The sequence below is a fragment of the Molothrus aeneus genome, chromosome 7, assembly GCF_037042795.1.
Source record: "Molothrus aeneus isolate 106 chromosome 7, BPBGC_Maene_1.0, whole genome shotgun sequence".
NCBI classification, from domain to species: Eukaryota; Metazoa; Chordata; class Aves; order Passeriformes; family Icteridae; genus Molothrus; species Molothrus aeneus.
The window spans coordinates 25519225-25537933 of NC_089652.1; the positions used below are offsets into that span (position 1 = coordinate 25519225).

The 18709-nt window shown below is 39.5% G+C and overlaps 1 protein-coding gene across 2 annotated transcripts in view; it reads right to left on the reverse strand.

Annotated features, from left to right (window-relative positions):
• CNTNAP5 (contactin associated protein family member 5) overlaps positions 1 to 18709 on the reverse strand; it is a 271512-nt gene that overhangs the window by 28109 nt on the left and 224694 nt on the right. For both annotated transcript variants that reach the window (XM_066553687.1, XM_066553688.1), the window contains 2 exons: positions 12880 to 13119; positions 11338 to 11562 (listed from right to left, as the gene is read on the reverse strand). In XM_066553687.1, coding sequence (XP_066409784.1) covers positions 11338 to 11562; positions 12880 to 13119 — 465 coding nt within the window. The remainder of the gene's footprint in view (positions 1 to 11337; positions 11563 to 12879; positions 13120 to 18709) is intronic.

Genomic DNA, 18709 nt, shown 5'->3' on the forward strand with positions numbered 1-18709 from the left:
GAGGGAAGTCCTGGGAAACAGAGACCAAAGGCCATGATTTATGCCATCCCATGCTGGTGACTAAGACTGAGGTGGCTTTTCTGAAACAAAACACTCCCAGGACACTCTTTCAATGATGATGGAGGCCAGCACTTGTACTTGCTAGAACACTAATGATCAGTGCCAGCATAACCAACCTCCAGGCAGCTACAGGAACAGCATGGTGTCTTCAAACGGCTTCTTTTTTTCTGAGGATGAGCTGCTGTAGCAGCTCTTATGTCTAGTGGTAATAAGGATACAAAACTGCTCAGAGATTTCAAAGTGTTCAGTCTGAAGAACAAAAAAAAATATTCCCAGACTGCACAGTGTGAAGAAATAGTGTGGCCATGGTGTTACATATTCTATGTCCCAAAGCCGTGCTGATTGAACATGTCAACAGGAGAACTGCCTTTCTTCTCTCTGTGTCTACAGCAGCATCTGAGTGGAATGTCAGAAATAATTTGGGGCCTATGCCCACCAATTTTACATTCATTCTGGACTGCCAAAGCTTGTGGCGAAAATCAAACAGTAATTTTTAAATCATCACCCAGAAAAGGGAAAATGTTATACAGTGTTCCAGCTCAGGAAAAGACTCCCTTGTTTGAAAGACCTCAGCCAGTGCTAGGTATTTGGCAACAAGATTAAAGCAGCTTTGCTAAAAAAGAAATCAATTATCAGGAATTTGGTCTGTAAATCCATCATTCTTAAGTCAAATTCTTGTCAGACATGTCACCAGGACCACAGGTCTTGTGTCATTTCATCTTGAAGGACCAAACAGCAAGGAAAGGAATGGCATCTGTGTGAGACTGAGACTTCTCTGCAGGACTTTTATTTATGGAAACCGGTTTTAAACGAGCCCAAATTGAACCCAATGACTCTCGCCAACTTCAACAGCACTTTTTAATGACTTAAACTGGCTGGAGCAGCTGGTGAGACATCTTGCTCTGCTCAGAGAAGCTGAGGTTAATTCAGGGAGCACATGTGGGTGGCACATGTAAAATGTACAAATTTATCACCATAGTGTAACATCACTTACACATTTAAACCAGTGCAGCTGACAACTCTGGCTTGGGGTAAATGTGCATGTATGAAATAGTGAAACACTGCATTAGATAAAAGGGCACTGGACAACCCCTGCATGTCTTGCTGCCTCAGAGCCACCCAGGAAAGTGTTTGGGAGTAACAAAACTTCTTACAGCTGTCTCAAATTGGCAGTCACCCTTGTTGGACTGCTAGACTTTAACTACACCACCACATGCATTCTCCAGACTCACCCAAGCTGTAGCTGAAAGAGAAAATAATTAAGGAAAGCATAAATTAAACAAAGGGTGGAATATATTAGTGAGGCTACTGATGTTGCAATTATGAAAAAAAAAATTAAAAAAAAAGAAGTATTGCCTCAAAAGCCATTTGCAGCAAATGAGGTATAAATGTTCACTCCTGATTGCAAAACAATACATGACACTTTTCAATCATCTCTACCACAAAATATATCTCTGGGAATTTGCAACATTTAAGTGTGGCCGTGTCCCTTTTCATAGCCTAGATATTTAAAAATGAACCACTGTTTTCTCAGTTAGGAGCAGCTGGCTTAGAAACATGTTCCTTAATTAGCAGCTACTCCCCAGGGATATTTACTCAGTAAATTTACTCTCCATTGGAAGTGCTGCTGGTGATTTTAAGAACAGAGCCCATCTCTTCAGTGTCCAGTGGCATTTAACTAAGAAAGTACTTGAGTTTATTTAGGAAGTGGCTCTTGCTATTTGTTTTGCATAGAAAAAACAAAGAAAAAAACTGTTGAACATGTTTGCTGATTTCACTACTCAGCTATTACACTGCTTAGACATTACTGTTTCATAGGGTTTAAAAGAAAAATCCACCACTCAATTTTTTGCAGTCTCTTCCTGTAATTAAAAAAAATAGGAGATTATTTGAATGCCTCTCACTCAATGCTTGAGACATTCAGGACTCAAGGATCATATTCAGGCCATCCTCTATTTAAGAAAAAAAAAAGAAAAACAACACTTGCTCTTCACATTGCATTTCTTCAACTTAGAAAAAAACACACACAGCAAAAGGAGACTATCCACTGAGGCCCATGACCTCAGTTCACTCTAGATTCCTGCTAGACAGCTGGACCCAGATTGAGATTGTCACTTAAACATCAATAAATGTAGCTGGTTCCCTTACGTGACTGAGAAATGTGTTTAACCTTCACAGACATCTCATTCCCACCAGCTGCCAGTTGGCTGAACACAGACTGACCAGCAATTAACAAGGAATGGGCAGATGCTTCTTGTTTCAAAGGTAGAAAATATAGCAAAATCTAAAAAATGACCCAGAGGACCACAGCCAGAGAGCTCGTGATGCACAGACTGGGTGGCCTTAACACAGAGCTTATTGCAGTGATTTTAAGGGGATCTCTTCTCTGAACAAAACAGCTCATGTACATGGTGATGTGGCTGGGTCTAAAATGGGAATAGCACTAACCCATGGATGTGGGAAAATAATAAACACTGTCCATCCAGTACAGCTCATAGGCAAGCATGCACAGTGGTGCTTTTATGTACCCTGGAGGCAAGAGACAGAGCACTGCCACAATTTGGGATCTACCAGCTTGATGGCTGCTGACAAACATCCTCCTTCTCTATGCCACAGTTTATCCACTGGTAAAATACATGAATGTTCATCTGTTGGAAAATGACATGAAACCTCCAAGGCAGGAGCAATTTAAAAAACCCACTATTAGTCATTATCATTACCTCTACATTTCCAGGTATTTCTTTTTGGTGAAGGAAGTGGTTACTGTTTCTTTTACAAAGTGATGCAACATTAACTATCTTTATTTCCCTGAAGGTGATTGAATATAAATACAAAGAAGAGAACTAAGGGTTCCAGTTGCAGTTAAATCTCTCTGAAAGCACCCGCTTTCTGATGGGAAGGTTTATTCTAGTAAATTTTAAATCATACCTTTTCTAAAGACTCTTTGAAATTTTATAACACTTTTACTTTAAGACCCTTCATTAACAAAGGCTATCACAGAATCATAGAATGGTTTGGGTTGAAAAGGACTTAAAGATTACCTGGTTCCAACTTCCCTGCCATGGAGAGGCACATGGGAAGGGACACCTTTCATTAGACCAGGCTGCTCAAAGTTGTATCCAATGTGGTCCTGTACACTTCCAGGGATGGGTATCCAAAAATTCTCTGGGCAACCCATTCCATGGCCTTAGCACCCTCAGAGTGAATTTCTTCCTAAAATCAAATCTAAACACACCCTCTTTCTATTTGAAGCCATATCCCCCTTGCCACACCACTCCATACCCTTTCCAGCTTTCTTGTAGCCCTCCTCTAAGTACTGGAAGGGCTCTAAGTCTGCTCAGAGCCTTCTCCTCTCCAGGCTGAACCCCAACTCTCTCAGCCTGTCTTCACAGGAAAGGTGTTTCAGCCATCTGACCATTTTTGTAGCCCTCCTCTGGACTCATTCCAACAGGACCAAGTCCTTCTTATGCTGGGACCCCAGAGCTGTTTGAGTGCTCCAGGTGGGATCTCACTGCAGTGGAGTAGAGGGGGAGAATCCCCAGGTGTGACTTGCTGGCCACACTGCTTTGGATGCAGGGACCATGCAGGGTCTGGTTGGGTTTCTAGCTTGTGATATTACGCTGCCAGGTCATGTTGAGCTTCTCATTTAACCAAAGCTCCCAAGTTTTTTTCCCCAGGGCTGGCCTCAACCCAGCCTATATGTGTGTTTGGAATTGCCCAATCATGTTCAGGATCTTGCATTTAGCCTTGTTGAACTTCATTATATGCATCTGTGTCATACTTTTGGACCCTATACTCATATCTCTGCTCAAATCTCCCTTTCTGTCTTTAAACACACACTGGATGCTAATTGTCTTACACAGACATTCAGGAGGCCCCATGGTTTATTCACCTTTGTATGAAGAAGAATCTTGCCAGGCTTCCATCTCCCTCTATACATTTTATTTAAGACTCACAGAGCAGCCAGGATGGCAGGAAGAGTTTTTATTCTTTACCCAGCGATTGGAATACAAGTATCATCCTATGAATTTTATTCCAAAAGTTCAACCTTTCTTTGCAAATTATGCAACATCATTAATGCTGTGTGAACAGCTCTTGGGAAAAAAACCCAGACCTGTTGTTGTGATACCCCGAGAAAGTCATCCCAGCCTGCCCTCACAATGATTCTGGCTCACAGTTTCTTTTTTTCCTAATATCTTTTAACCATTCTTCTTTCCATTGTGGCAGTACAGATGCCTGTTCAAGCAAGGACTAGTGTCATGCCAACCTAACAAATAGCCATTATGTTCAGCAATGAGAACACAGTAAAAAGATGGTATGAACAGGGAAAAAAGAAGCAATTTCAGCACTGCATGATGCCTGAGCAGAAGAGCGAGCAATAATCTTTTAGACAAAACTACTGAAAAGTAATCATATGCTTCTTCTAAAATGTCCTTTTCATTCTTAACTCATAATACAGGCGGCACAGAACTTTGTGGATTAATGGCTTTCTGAGGTTAATGATGCCTGTTTGTGTTGAGCTCTAGAGGAACTGCCTGGCTGATCAGGAATCTCTGGGAAATTTTCTGCTCCTCCGACCAGCAAGTCGATCTAAGGATTGCCTATTTCATGGGTTATGCCAGTCTCTGTGAATGGAGATGTTTGATCCTGATTATAGCAAAAACTAGCTGCAACCACTTGGATACAAAGAACTGAGTCATGTTCTTAAGTCATCTAACAGGAAAAATTAGAGGAAGAATGAATAACTTAGTAAAAATCCTTTTGCAAGAACCATATAATGGTAGCATTGCAATGACTTTTCTCTAGTAAAATATATGCTTACACATATTAACTTCCAGTAATCTACCTTCAAATGCATATTTTTGTGATTTTTCACAAAACCATGGATTGGCTAAGTTTGTAAGGGATCTCTGGAGGACATGATGTCCATCTCTGTCCCAGTAAAAAGACTCTTCATGAGCAGGTCAGCTCTCCATGGCCATGTCCAGATAGCTTTTGAATACCTCCAAGGATGGAGACTGCACAATTCTCTAGGCATGGGGTGCCAGTACTCAGTCACTCTCATGCTAAAAGTCTCATGTTTTGGTTGGTGCCTTTTGAGTGGCCTTGCAATGACATCTTCCAGTTCTCTCAGCACTTGTGGGTGCACCCCCCCAGGGCCCATGGATTTGTGTGCCCAGTCTGCTTAATGCCAATTCCCAGATCTGATCCTCTTTTACCAAGTGTACATCTACCTTGCTCCAGACCTTTGCCCTGCAGTTCTTGAAGGCCACTCTCATTTATAAAAACTAGGACATAAACACCCAATTCCACCAAGAAAGGCAAGAAGGAAGGAAACACCTTTTCATGATGCAGACAGGATAACTGATATGCTGATACTATCTGGAAAAATTAACATGTTAATAGGGACACCATATACAAGAAAGAGGAGGAGATTTGTTTGGACCAAGACTCAGTCTTCCAAGTATTGGGCTCTCTGTTGTGTACAAAAAGCTACACTGCTCCAAGGCAGCATTTAAATCAATGGTTCTGCTGGACTACATTGCTTCGTACACAGTACAGTCTGTCCACAAAACAGATAATATTAAACTAAAAGTAACTGAAAATCCACACCTATGAATTTTCTAGGCTAAATCTTTCAATAAAAGGAGTTCTGAAATACCCTTCTTTCAGAAATACTGAAGAGCATATTTATATATATATATACATATACATACACACAATATATGGAGCATCTATGAAACAGGACCTTCTGCCCTTCCTCTCATTCCTTTCTGGACATTTCCAGGGAATTCCAACAATAAAAATGACTTATCAGCTGGAAACTGTGAACTAGGAACTCAAGTCTCCTGGGAGATAAATTCCTCCTACGAGCAATGGGGACACAGCTTTTCTTCCTAGCTGATTATCTGCAGCCAATGGTCTGGAGTTTTATGCCAGATAGCAGTAAGTTCAAAGTCAGACTGTATATAGCTAGAGCACAGATCAATTATTCAGCCTGTTCAACCTTTCCTGTTCTATGTAATCTAATTACAGTTCTCTTGTTTTCCCTGGTGGGTCGCCAGAACATCTATTGGCCCTCCAGTATGGCAAAATAATCTTCATGAGTACAAACATGTCCATGAATTCAGCTAATGAGACAGATCTTTCAGTTCTCTTCTCTTGGAAAGCAGAGATAGAGATCTGCCAGAGTCCTTGGCTGAAATTTATGTCAGCTTCTTCTTTCAAGTTAGTTTTGCACACTTAGAAATTTAAAGTGCCATATGCTAACACAAACATAAGACAGAATTGGGTTTGGGTGCCAAGTCCATCTCTTTCTTCAAAGACTTTTTAGTACTGGATTTGAAGTGACAACTCTAATCAGCACTCCTATTTTCTGTGAAGTTGCTTACAGCAAGGAAACATCTAAGTGACCAGAGTGATTTCTAACAACAGAAGTCTCTCTCTCTAGATAAATAAGCTGATAGATCTCCTGCCACCCCAACCCTGCCTACTCATGGTACCAAAACCAGCTTCCCATTTAAGGCAACTGGGAAAAATTTCTTTTATATTCATCATCACTGATCAAACTGTCTCTGGTCCCTCACCCAGTAAATAAAGTAAGATTTCAGGGGCCAACTGCAACAGTTCCTTGCAATTATATTTAGAAGACATACATGCTATCTGCCACATAATGGCTGTGAACCAGAGCTAGACTGGGAATAATCCTCAGTCACTCACAGTTACTTGTCTCCTCCACAAAGCTGTCTCCCACACTTCCCAACAGGACTTTCTTTCCTGCTCCTGATCTGTTAAAAGCAACTATATCTGAACCTTGTCACCATCTCCCACTTCAGTCACATAAACTGTGCAGGTTGTTCAATGCCTGCTGCAAGTCTGTAAGGCACAAGGTGTTCTCAAAAGAGAAGACAACTGCACAAGCAATAGAGTAGTTGAGAGGGTCTTTCTGAAGCAATAACTTTCTGAAGTTAATATCCCAAAACCGAGACAGGAAGGAAAGCAAGTAAGGAAAAGGAACCAGAAGAATCACCTCTGAAATCCACCCAAGTCCTATTTCCCGTTTTAGTTTTGACCCATTAAACTTCAGAGGGTACAGAGTGAACAGGATCAAAAGATTCCTTGCCTCAAAGACTGAACTGGATTTTTGGCATCTCTTTTCCACTGAGTGAGAAAAGCTTTGCTTGTTGGAGATGCAGCTCAACATACTTGAAGGCAAAAACAATAAGGAGAATTTACATGCTTTCATTAGAAAAGCTGTTTCTGACTCAGAGAGAGGAAGAGATTACAGGAGATTAGGAGTTTATAAGAAAAAATTAATCAGTAGCTTCTCACTGACAATATTTGTTTCTTTTCTTTTTTAGAGTGTTAACTCAGCTTACCTCTGTTACACATTGTGATTTCTTTTCCCATTCACTTCAAATATCAGCTGATTTCAATACATTCTAGGTCAGAGAAGTGGAGCTGATATAAGTCCTGCTACTGTTTGCTAAGTATCAGAGACTTAAGAATTATTTGAGATATTTTCATTTGTACTGCTGTTTTTAACTGAGCCTTTTTCCTTGTCTTTTACCTTTCCTATGCAAAATCAGTCTTGCTTTCCAAAAGAAATGGAGAACACAGCTCAGTGTGATGGCAATAGATGCTGAAAATGTGGAAAAAGAAAAATAAAGGACTCAAATTGTTTAATTTCTTATGAGATTAGATAATAAATACAGATAATTTTTCAATCATTCTAGCATAGTTTGAGATTCTATCTCTCTTCTTTGGTGCTAGCTATCTTCTTTTTTTCTAGATGAATCATATTGTTTCCATGGCGAAAGACAACAAAACTGAGAATCAAAGACTTGTTAAAACATTTTCTAGACAATATATTTCATCATATTCATATTGCATTGATTATTTGCAGGGTGATGGGAAAAAAATGAAGAAAGGAGAAATAAAGTGTATTTCACCATTCTTTTAACACTTTCCTCTCCCATCATTTATTACCTTTAGGGAGCAAGGCAAAGATAATATTTCAAAGGTACTGGTTACATTGTGAAATCATATAACTGCAAAAATGCACACTGAAAAGCTAGCTTGGGAAAGAAAAAAAATACTCTTTTCTTGGTAGCACTTTCCCGTGATATGGATAATTTCTGTGGATTGACACACTGAGAAGACTAATTAGAGATATTTACCCATTTTCTGTAGCTTAGTAACAGGCACTATAACTTGAAATTTCTACAGAAAGAGATATTAAAAATGTCAATCATGCCAGTACTGCTAATTGCTTGCATGTGGGGCCAATGGGACTACATGAGCTTTATATGCATACCCAGCCATATACAATATATACACATATACATGTAGCTGTAATTTAAAAATCCATGAAAGACTGGAGAGGAAAGGAAGATGCTCTTATATGTACACAATTTTTCAAATCACATGTATGATTTCAAGGCATCAGTATTAACTAATGGAGGAAACAATCCCTAAGTCATCTTTAAAACCATCAGCTTTTGAAACCTTAGCTGTAAACTCCTAGGACATAAGCCCATTGATCAGAGCTAAGAACAAACTCTGTGGTATGGAATATGTTCTATAGGTGGAAACTGCTTCTAGAAGTATTATATATATAAAAATTTACTTAAATCAATAGGTTTTAGGAAATATTTCACACCTGACTGAATTAGACCATAGCTGCCTATACAAGTTCACTTTCATATAAGCCCTTTTATCATACTCTGATTATGAATAATCCTTGAAAACAGTTTCACTTCTTTAATATCTAATATTTAATGTGAGAAATAAGAAGTAGGAAAAACATTCTTCTCATAGTCACTTTTATTAACTAATACTTTGCCTAGTTATTTTGTGGATAATAGAAAAGAGAATAACAGAATAACATGAGTAGTAGCTTCAAAAATAGTTACAAAAGGTGAAGTATTAAATTATACGTAGACTATCCCTACATTTTTTTTTAACAAGTGGAAAGTGACTTGTGATTATGGTAAGGAGTATTGCTCCATAGTTTGCGCACCTCCTAAGTGAGAATGCCCATTCCCACTTCTCCAGGAGCCTAACCTTTATTTAACCAATCAGCTATCCAGCAGGGACCTGCTTATGTCCTACTATACACTGTCAGACTCAGCAAGATTCCTTGAAAGGGAGCCAGTAAGAGAGAAGGAATCACACTCACTTTTAATGCTACAAAGGACATTGATATTCATAGTCCAGTAACTTTATGGCAAGCATAAAGCTCTTGGAGGAAGAAAGAGTAACATATCTGAACACTATTTTCATTGGAATAATTTCAATTCCAACAAGACTAAAAAGTAAAAGGACATGAAATTTAACGAATTATTCCATTTGGGACAAAAGGCAGAGAATATACATGACTGCAATGACTGTCTTGTAAAAATGTCACAGGAGCATGCACTGAGTAATCCTGAAGGAGGCTTTCAGGAGTTAACAAAGGTCAGCTAGTTATCTTAATCATTCTTTGCATATATTGCTGCATATTACAGTCCAGAATTTTGGAGCCTGATGTCTCACCAACTCTCTAAACAACTGTTACCACCATATTACAAGTGAATAAAAAGAGGTGCAGATCTGAGAAAAGCACCATGGTTTGCACTGCCTGACTGTGCTGAGTGCCTCTTTCCATCTAAGTCAAAGGGAACTGATGGGACATTTGCAGCTGACAAAATGAAAGGTCATTTTCATTGTCTCAAGCTCTCCTCCTGCTGAGCTGCTACAGGACACCCTCATGTCTTGATCCCAAGCCCAAGCACTATTAGAGACCCCCTCCTAGAGTTCCACAATTATAGGTTGCCTATAGGGTATTCCATCAATAGAAGTCAATTGACTCATGTTTTTAAGGTCATTTCAGACTACTCTGGCAGCAATAAAGGTGATTTAAATGGATATTACATTGTGATTAACTTTAGGGCTATTTCCAATTGCCTGAGTGACATCAAGAGACCCGAGTGTAACTGAGAAGCAGATTCCAAGGTTTCACCTCAGCAGGGGCTAACCTCCATCACCCTGGAGCTACACACTAGAATATTCATACATCTGAAAATCATAAACACATGTCTACAGGAGCAAATTAGAGATGGAAATCTGGGACTGGACAGGAGAGGGTTAGGGTCACCTCAGCAGTCCCACCTCCCTGCCAAAGCTTCCCTTGGAGTAGATCTGTTCAGGCAGTTACTATTCCAGTTGCCTCTCCCAGGGATTAGGGTGCCAATCCACTATTCCATGCCAGCTTCAATATTGGCCACATGACATAAACAAGAGAGAAACTATTGCAAACTCTATGTTGAGAATAAAACTTTTTTTTTTTAAAATCTTCTATGTTTTTATTTGACAGTACTTGAAAGCTTACTTATTTTGGAATTTTCAAGGCTTCAGAGTGGTCTGGGTCATTCAGTTAAATCTACATATTCAGCCACATTACATTAACTTTATTGTTCTGCCACAGGATACTGACTCACAAATATGCTTACTCATCACTTCCAGTGCTCCACTGCCTGGTAACTCTTGAAAAATTCAGATTTCCCCGTTTGTCTAGGACGATATTTGTCTGGATTGAGTTTTCTGAAAGCACTGCAAGGACTCAGGAGCCCGAGTTTTACTGAGAAGACAAAGGTGTATGCCCCTAAAATCTTTACACATTTTCAAAAAGTACCCACATTAAGTATCTTTAAACAGGAAATGGGTTTACACCTCATGTTTTGGTCAATTAACCTAGAAAACTTTGACATATTCTGGCCTTAATATTTAGACAAAATGGCTTTATTCCATTGAAACAATCCAGTGAGGAGCAATACATGGCCCAAAACAGAATGCAAAGGATAAAATTATAGTGTATTTCTGCACCAAGTGCTCTTGTACATGGTATTTCTAATTCCCTTATCTTGGTGGCCTAATGGATCTCACTATGGAATAAATAACAAAGAAATACTATTGTAAAACCCTGCCAAATGGAAGTCAAAGCACATTTTAAGCCCCAACAACATGATTACTCAAAGACTGAATAGGCAAGTGTAGCACTGAATGCCAAATAAAGAGACATAAACAAGAGTGATGGCCATTTCACAAACTGAACACCATGAAGTTGATAAAGTTAAAGACACAGAAATGAACTAAATCAGTGCAGAATTCTATACTATTCCTCCACAAAAAAAACCAAAACAAACTGCCATGAACCAACAAACGAACAAACCAACAGCCCAAAAACTCCACAGAGTTGCACTGGTCTCCCTTGGGTAGCAAATCAAGACTACTCACCATTCTTGGAGAGAATCACAGCCAAATATTCATGGAAGTAGGTGTTGATGTACAGCAGAAGGCTTGGAGTGTGTGCTGTGAGAAAGCTGAATGCAATATTCTCCTTGGACACAACAGCATCCACATAAATGGCAGAGCTTGAGGTGCTTGCATTCTTTGTGACAGGGTAAGGTTCTTGGAAAGTATAGGTAACAGAAGTGCCAGCTTCAAACAATGCAGACACCTCTGAAAGCAGATATAAACCAAAGGAATTATTTCAGCTACTGCATTTTCAGATCTCCCAGGCAGGAATGGACCAGAACTAGCTGCCTCAGAATGAGAACACTGCAAAACACCCTTGATCCAGCTGACATCACCCTTCCTTCACTTGTGTAACAGTATGTCTTTCCTTGCAGATTGTTTGTCTGGCACAGAGAGAAACAGTGTATGGAGACATAAACTCAACTATTTCAGTGTTGAAATCAGAATTCCACAAGATGGAATTCCACAAGAGCCCAAATGTCTGTCAGCCAAATAAATGCTTTGTCCACCATCTTCTGACAGTCACATGTAAAGCAATAGTCTCTGTCTTGCCCCCAAAATAGATTTGTTCTTTCCAGTCTCCTTTTTAAAGAAATTAATTATGAAAGCAATACTTTGACCAAAGACAGCCAGTAAGGGAAGCTGTCTCTGGGAGCATCAAATAAAGAGAAACATCTACCTGTGCATCCTCAGATCCTTAGAACACATGCTTCTGTTTTCATTAAACAACTAAGCCAATTTACACCAGCAGATGATGCAGCCCACTTAGCAAACCTGTTGCATTTGTAAGGTGGGGGACAGCCATGGAAATTAAAAATTCACCCTGCATCTTGCTGTTACTAAGTAGTGATTTTGTTAGTTCCAAAAAGCATGTTCTCTAAATTAGATGCTCCATATTCACCCTGCTTTTTTCTGGTGTTGACAGCATCTTCTATAAGCCACCAAAAAGGTTCAGGGAGGACACATTCACCAATGACTGAACCATGCAAATCAGTTTTCTCCTGAATGCTTCATGCTTATTTTAAAAATTTCTTAACGTTTGGATGGGCTGTCACAGGAATGGAAGAACAAAATCAACATAAAAAGACTACCTCTTTTTTGTCACATCAATGCTCTAAAACTTTGTGAAGAAAAACCTCAAGGATTTGTTAAGGTGAACAAAAGAAGACGAGGTTTAAAAAACAAGCAACCTAAATATTCAGACATGGTCAAACACCTGCTAGAAAACATTTCAGCCCTATTTCCCAATGTCTGGGGATAGTTACATGCAGTGGAATGCAGGAATCATGGTGGGATATAGTGGTAAACTATTAGTACAACTAACACCATTTTAATTTCTGAGGCCAACACAGAAGTCACCAAAAGGAGGTGTTAGAGCCTGTTACAGCCATTTAAGAACACTGAAGGAGCAACTGATAATAGAACATCTTGAGATGTGGGGACACCAAGCTGATGCGAGCAAAATGGTGCAGTAATTCAGAGTTATTGCACAAATAACTGGGATCAAAGCTTGCTGCCTACCCTCCTTGCAGAAAGGTCCTTCATAGGCCGAGTTGGTACAGTCACAGAAGTAACCATTATACTTTTCCACACATCTTCCTCCATTATGGCACAGGTTCCCATAACTGCTGCAATGTCCTGGGCATCCAGGTCTTACACCAGGTGTCATTTTAGCTCTCTCCTCGAGGTCAAGTTTCTGTCCATTTAAATGCAGAGATCGAATGCATCCCAAAAAGCCCTTCTGTCTGGAAGCTGTTCCCCCTGAGAAAGAGAGAAAAATGCATTCATTGATGAGTCTGAACAGTAATCAAAGCCATGAAGTTCAATCCCATTCTGAGGTACAAATACAGATCCACAAATTTTTAAAAAATACTATATATCAGTGCATACAATGGTAAAAGATGACAGATGGACAGCCCTGGAAACTAAAGGTGTCTCTCTATTTTTATGAAAGAACTAGAAAGCTGTACATGACACTTTCTTTTTGTCATTCTTCTCTTTTTTGGCTTATCTACTGCGCTGTCTGGCATTGAAATCCAAATTCATTTAGGAGAAAGATTAGCTTCTTTATCTTATGTCTGCATATCACCAAATATGTGAGAAAACCAAACTGAAAATGTTGGGGTTTTTGGTGTTATTTGCTGCCTTAGTACAAACAACACCCTAATCCCACCAGGAGGGGAGTTGCACATGCTGATGAGCCCAGATAGCAGGGATGAGTCAAGTTCAGCACCAGGCCCACTGGCTGGAGGGAAATGACTGGAGTCTGAATTTATGCATGACTGCCCAGCCTGATGTGTTGCATGTCAATGGTTCTTGCAGGCCTGAAACATGAGTTCAGTTCACAGACGTGTTATTTAGTACAATGGTTAGACATAATTTCTTCCTGGAGACCAGAGCTGTATGCAAGAGGGCAGTTCAGTCTCTACGAGCTAACCAGCATCATATCTGTCAAAGGAAACTGCTAAAAGTGTTACAGTGAAGGCACTTTTCCATAAGAGGTAATTTCTGAGAATGATAATAATGATGATTGTTGAAGTTCTCTATGAAAATATGACCATTTTTCTTATCATACACCTTTTATTTTTGGCAGTTGCCAATGTTTTGCTTTTGAAAATACTGCAGTTTTGATTGCTGCTAGGAAATCTAATTCTTGTTCAGGAGTTATCAGCATTTGCAGATTCTTAAAAGCTATCTTTATTGGTGATTCTCCTGCAAAAAGTAGTATGAAAGATGTTATTATTCTTCTGTAGAAATTGGCTCTCTTTCATAATGTATGACTTAAGAGATTACATCACTTGATAAGCCCCAGCAGAGGAGCATTTGTTTTTATTCTATAAATTAATTAAAACAAGACTTCTGCAAACTAAAGAGAATGCAGTTAACAGTCTGAAAAGGTCTGGTGTTCTCCTACACCATTCTGTCAGACTTTTCTTTCTGGAACATTAATAGCAGAAATTCACTGGATGTGAAGTAAAGTAATTGAACTTTAGATAGTATGCATGAGACACATCTCTTTCACACACATTTTAAGATGTCTTTCTCAGAGAAAGAAATATTTTCAAGTTGCTCTTTAGCCAGCTATTTTTTTCAGGTGAGCAAATGTTAGCTCACTTATTTTAAATGCCCTCTGAGGACAAGAATCAGGCTTTCTGCATTTGCTGAACTGCACACACAGTCCTTTTGTTTGGAGATTTTGACCCAAAACAAAACATACAATACAGATTTTTCAGTAAAGTCAACGTAATTAGAAATGAGATTTCTCCCTTTAAGGCTACTGGTTACTCTGTTTTCTTTTGCATTGGAGGCCACCACAAATATTACAAGGATGAATGACAGTTTCCTTGCCTCTTCTCTGCACACACACCAATCCCAGCTGTAACACACCAAAAATGAGTTAAAACTATTTCTAACTGTTCTATGAATGTCATGTTTATTGCACTAGTCATATTCTTATTGCTCTCTAAAGCACTCGGGCAAGCCATGTGAAATTTCTCACTCTTCTCGTCTTATATTTTCTGGAGATTATAGAGCTTAACACAGACCAGCTATATGAACCTAGACCCACACAGCATTGATTCAGCAAATCTATTGCTTAATTTGGACAGTTTTCTTCAATTGACTAGACTTAATCTTCATATACATTCCTGCAAAGCAAAGGAAAAACTGGAAACAAACACACAAAACTCTTCCCCAAATTAGGCTTTGTAAATTCTTCCAACTCTAATAGGAGCCTGATGGACTAGAGAATTTAACCTAAATGTTTTATTCAGGAAAACATGTTTTAGGAAAAGCCTAAGGACCACAAAGACCAATGTTAGGGTGTACTTTTCACAGTAGAGGTGACAGTCAAGTGAGCCAAACTGTTTCCAGCAAGGTGTTTATGCAGCTGAATTTTTGTGAGGAGCCCTTGGGAAAGGAAGGGAGAGTCTGAGAGAAGGGGACAAGAAGCTCACAACTGAGCACTCACAGCATAGCTTGGTGACACAACTGGCTAAATAATTAACATTCTAGCAATGAGTTGAGGATTTATTTTAGAAAAAAACAATGGACTTTTTGTCAGTAGAAGCTGGATTAGGGAGGCTGAAAATAAGTGTTAGGAGCATTTGTGTAACTGACACAAAGAAAAGGAAAGGGCAGAGAAGTATAGGAATCATAATGAGGGAGCAGGAGAACTTGGTATGGCGCTCCTCAGAAGACCTTGAAGGCACATTTTTTGGTCTTAAGCTGAAATACTTACAAAGCATACAGGATACACAAAGAGTTAGGCATTAATTCCTCGTCTCGGCCTCCAAAATATTCCAAGGTGTCTCCAAATGTTTTTAAAACCAACAGCAGTAAATAAGCTCCTTTTTTTCCTATCATTCCTTCTCTCTGTCTCCAGAGAAAGTTTCTCAGATGACTTTCTCTGGGTTATGCTGCCTTTGGACTCTCTACAACAGAGAGAGGAGATTCACCCAAGGATTCATTCCTTGCTCACTTCCTCCCAAGACAAAACCAGGAACACAAACACTTAGCTTTGCTAATTTCCTAAATGTACCAAACAAATACCACAAAAACATCTGACTAAAGCTTTGTGCATCAGATTAATTTCTCAGGATTTTTATTTTGCTTCTCTGATGTTACCAGTCTGAGTTCAAACCCTGTCCTCAAAGCGGTCTGGGAGGACAGTCTTTCCCATCCCATGATGGAGTCTTATGCTCATGCCTTCACCAGTAGGTAAGACAGGGCTTCATCTCAGACCACACCACAATGACAAAACTACTCCAGGACCACAGGGAGAGCTGCACTATCCAAAACCATGTCACACATATGGGGGCTGAAAATGACTGTCCATTGAAAGGAATGGTTTTTGTCTGCCCCTTCTGACCAAGGCATTTGCTGAATTGGCTTGTTACTGGACAGTTTGGTGCAGTTGATGTTACTTAGCATGCATATTTGTTTGGGGTTTGCTCCTTCTACTGTACTTTTTTTCCAAATTTACAGAAGAAATCTGGCCAGGTGCAAGGATATCCATGCTCTGACAAGATTATAATGCAGCTGGAAGCAGTTAGCACCCAAGATCCACTAAAAGAAAGTGAGAAATGGTTTTCTAACTCCTTTCTAACTGCATTAAAACCCAAGCTTGTTTGAGTGTAGTGGCAATCCAAAGTCATTTTTCTCTTCCACTTCACGGACACACAGAGCTATCTCAAAAGCCTGCCACACACAGTCATTAAGGCTGGAAACCCCTTAATCACTGTCAGTATGCAGAATACTGCAGAGACAAATATGTTGTGGATTATAGGGGGAGTAGGGAGCAATATTATGCGCTTCTGCTTCTTTCCTTTTTACAATGGTGTTTATACATTTATTTTTCAGATGGGTTAAAGCTCTCTCTGCACGGCTGAGGTATTAAATCAGTAGCTTTTTATTACAAGATTCAAATGAGACTTTCAGTAGAGACAAACTATATCACATCTGTGTATTGCTGGACTTCTGCCACCTTTCCCTGGAGCACCCGGGGAGAAATAGTGCCAGAATCAGGAGGCAAACCAGGTTTCCAACACTTCTGACAGCTCTCAGGAAAACTTAGCAAGTCACAGATAATTTTGGCCTTCAATCTGGCAGAGTTAAGGCCTGAAAAAGCACTCCCAAACTAATTTTTTTTCTGTCCCTTTTGTTCATGGTTCAGTAAAAGCATGGATGAACGACAGAATGCAACATATTTATTGCACAGTGAGTACTTTTCACCTCTTGGCTGAAATAAATACCCATATCCTAGAGTTTTCTGTAAACACTCACTACAATCAGAGTACAATCAGTCAGAAGTCCCTGCTGGTATCAGGGACTAGGTTCCAACTTATTCCTTAAAGCATAGCTACATTCAGATGGGGTACAAATTCATTTCTCCACCAAAACCAACGGGACCTTTTTGGCAGATCTGCTCCACATCCACTCAATCCCCAGCTTGTGGGGATGCTGATGCTGTTCTGGGCAGGTGCAGGGCTTTGTGTTTGTCTTTGCTCACAAGGGCTCCTGTTGGCACATGGCTCTGGTGAGGCCCTTAACTACCATAGATTTTCATTACACAATCCATCAGTTATGTCACTTTAAAACCACCAAGAAATTCACACAGGTAACCTGTTTATTTTGCTGAGGCTGAGAAGCAAGCTTACAGGCAGATACTGCTTTTCAGATGAGAGATGGTAAACAGTTGATATATATATGAAATATCTAATAGATGACCTATGATAAACCCATCATATTTAGTCCTTTAGAAAGAAACAACCAAAAAATCACAAAGTCTATTCAGTCACAAAATCTCTAATTTTCCTAACTGCAAGCAATATGTTGTCTAAATTTCTCTGATGTTTCTAAGGTGCCTGGCAGCCCAAGCCTGCTGCCTCCAGGCCTGGCCTCCCACAGAATATGTTCTTAGGATCAATGTAGTATTTGAAAAACAAGTGATTAGCAGCATGCTTCATACCAGAAAACAGAAACCTTGAACTGTGACAGTCTTAAGCCTCCTTTCTGTGTATTCTCCTCTCCAGCTGAGTCTAACAGAGATCATTTTAGGTATAAATCAACAGCTGTGTTGGAAGGACTCCTGACATTGATGCAGTCACATCTATTTATTAACAGATTAATTCTTTATATTCAGAGCCCAGTAATTACTGCACACATACACAATAAAAAGCTCAAATGAATAACGTGAAAGCTACTTAAGTATAAGGGTATGAATACAGAAGTAAACTTTATTAAAATGCATTGACAGATTGAGGTTCACTACAGCATTTCAGCTAAGTAAAAAAATCCATTTGAAGGAAGGAATCAGGAGTTACCTGAATGGCCCTGCATAAGAACAGTTACATCCCACTCCATCACTTGAGCAGATTACTCAGAAAGACAGCATTTGAGTACAGAAAAGAGATAATTCCCTTTGTAACCCATTATCATATTATCAAATACAAAGTAGTCCCAATCCTGGTTTCTTGTGCAAGCGCAATAAGTAAACAAAATATATGCAGAGATTTTTCTTCCCTCTTTAATTTTCAGATAAAACACCTGTATTTGCTTTGACTGTGTTCATATTTCTCTCACTCATGGACTCTCTCACCAAATAAGGGTTTTGGTGGACATGCTTGAAGGAATAGAATTTAAAGACCATACTGTCATCAGGCTTTGCCCCAGAAACTTATACAAAAAATTTCTGGCTTTTACAATGTGCCTCAAGAGAGAGGTCACATTTTTTACAGCATTTTACACAGCCAGTGCTGCATAACAAGAAAGGTTGTTAACTCTTTGGCAATAAGTACATTTTAGGAGTTTGACCCCAAGGATACCATCAAGTATAGCATGACTAAACTAT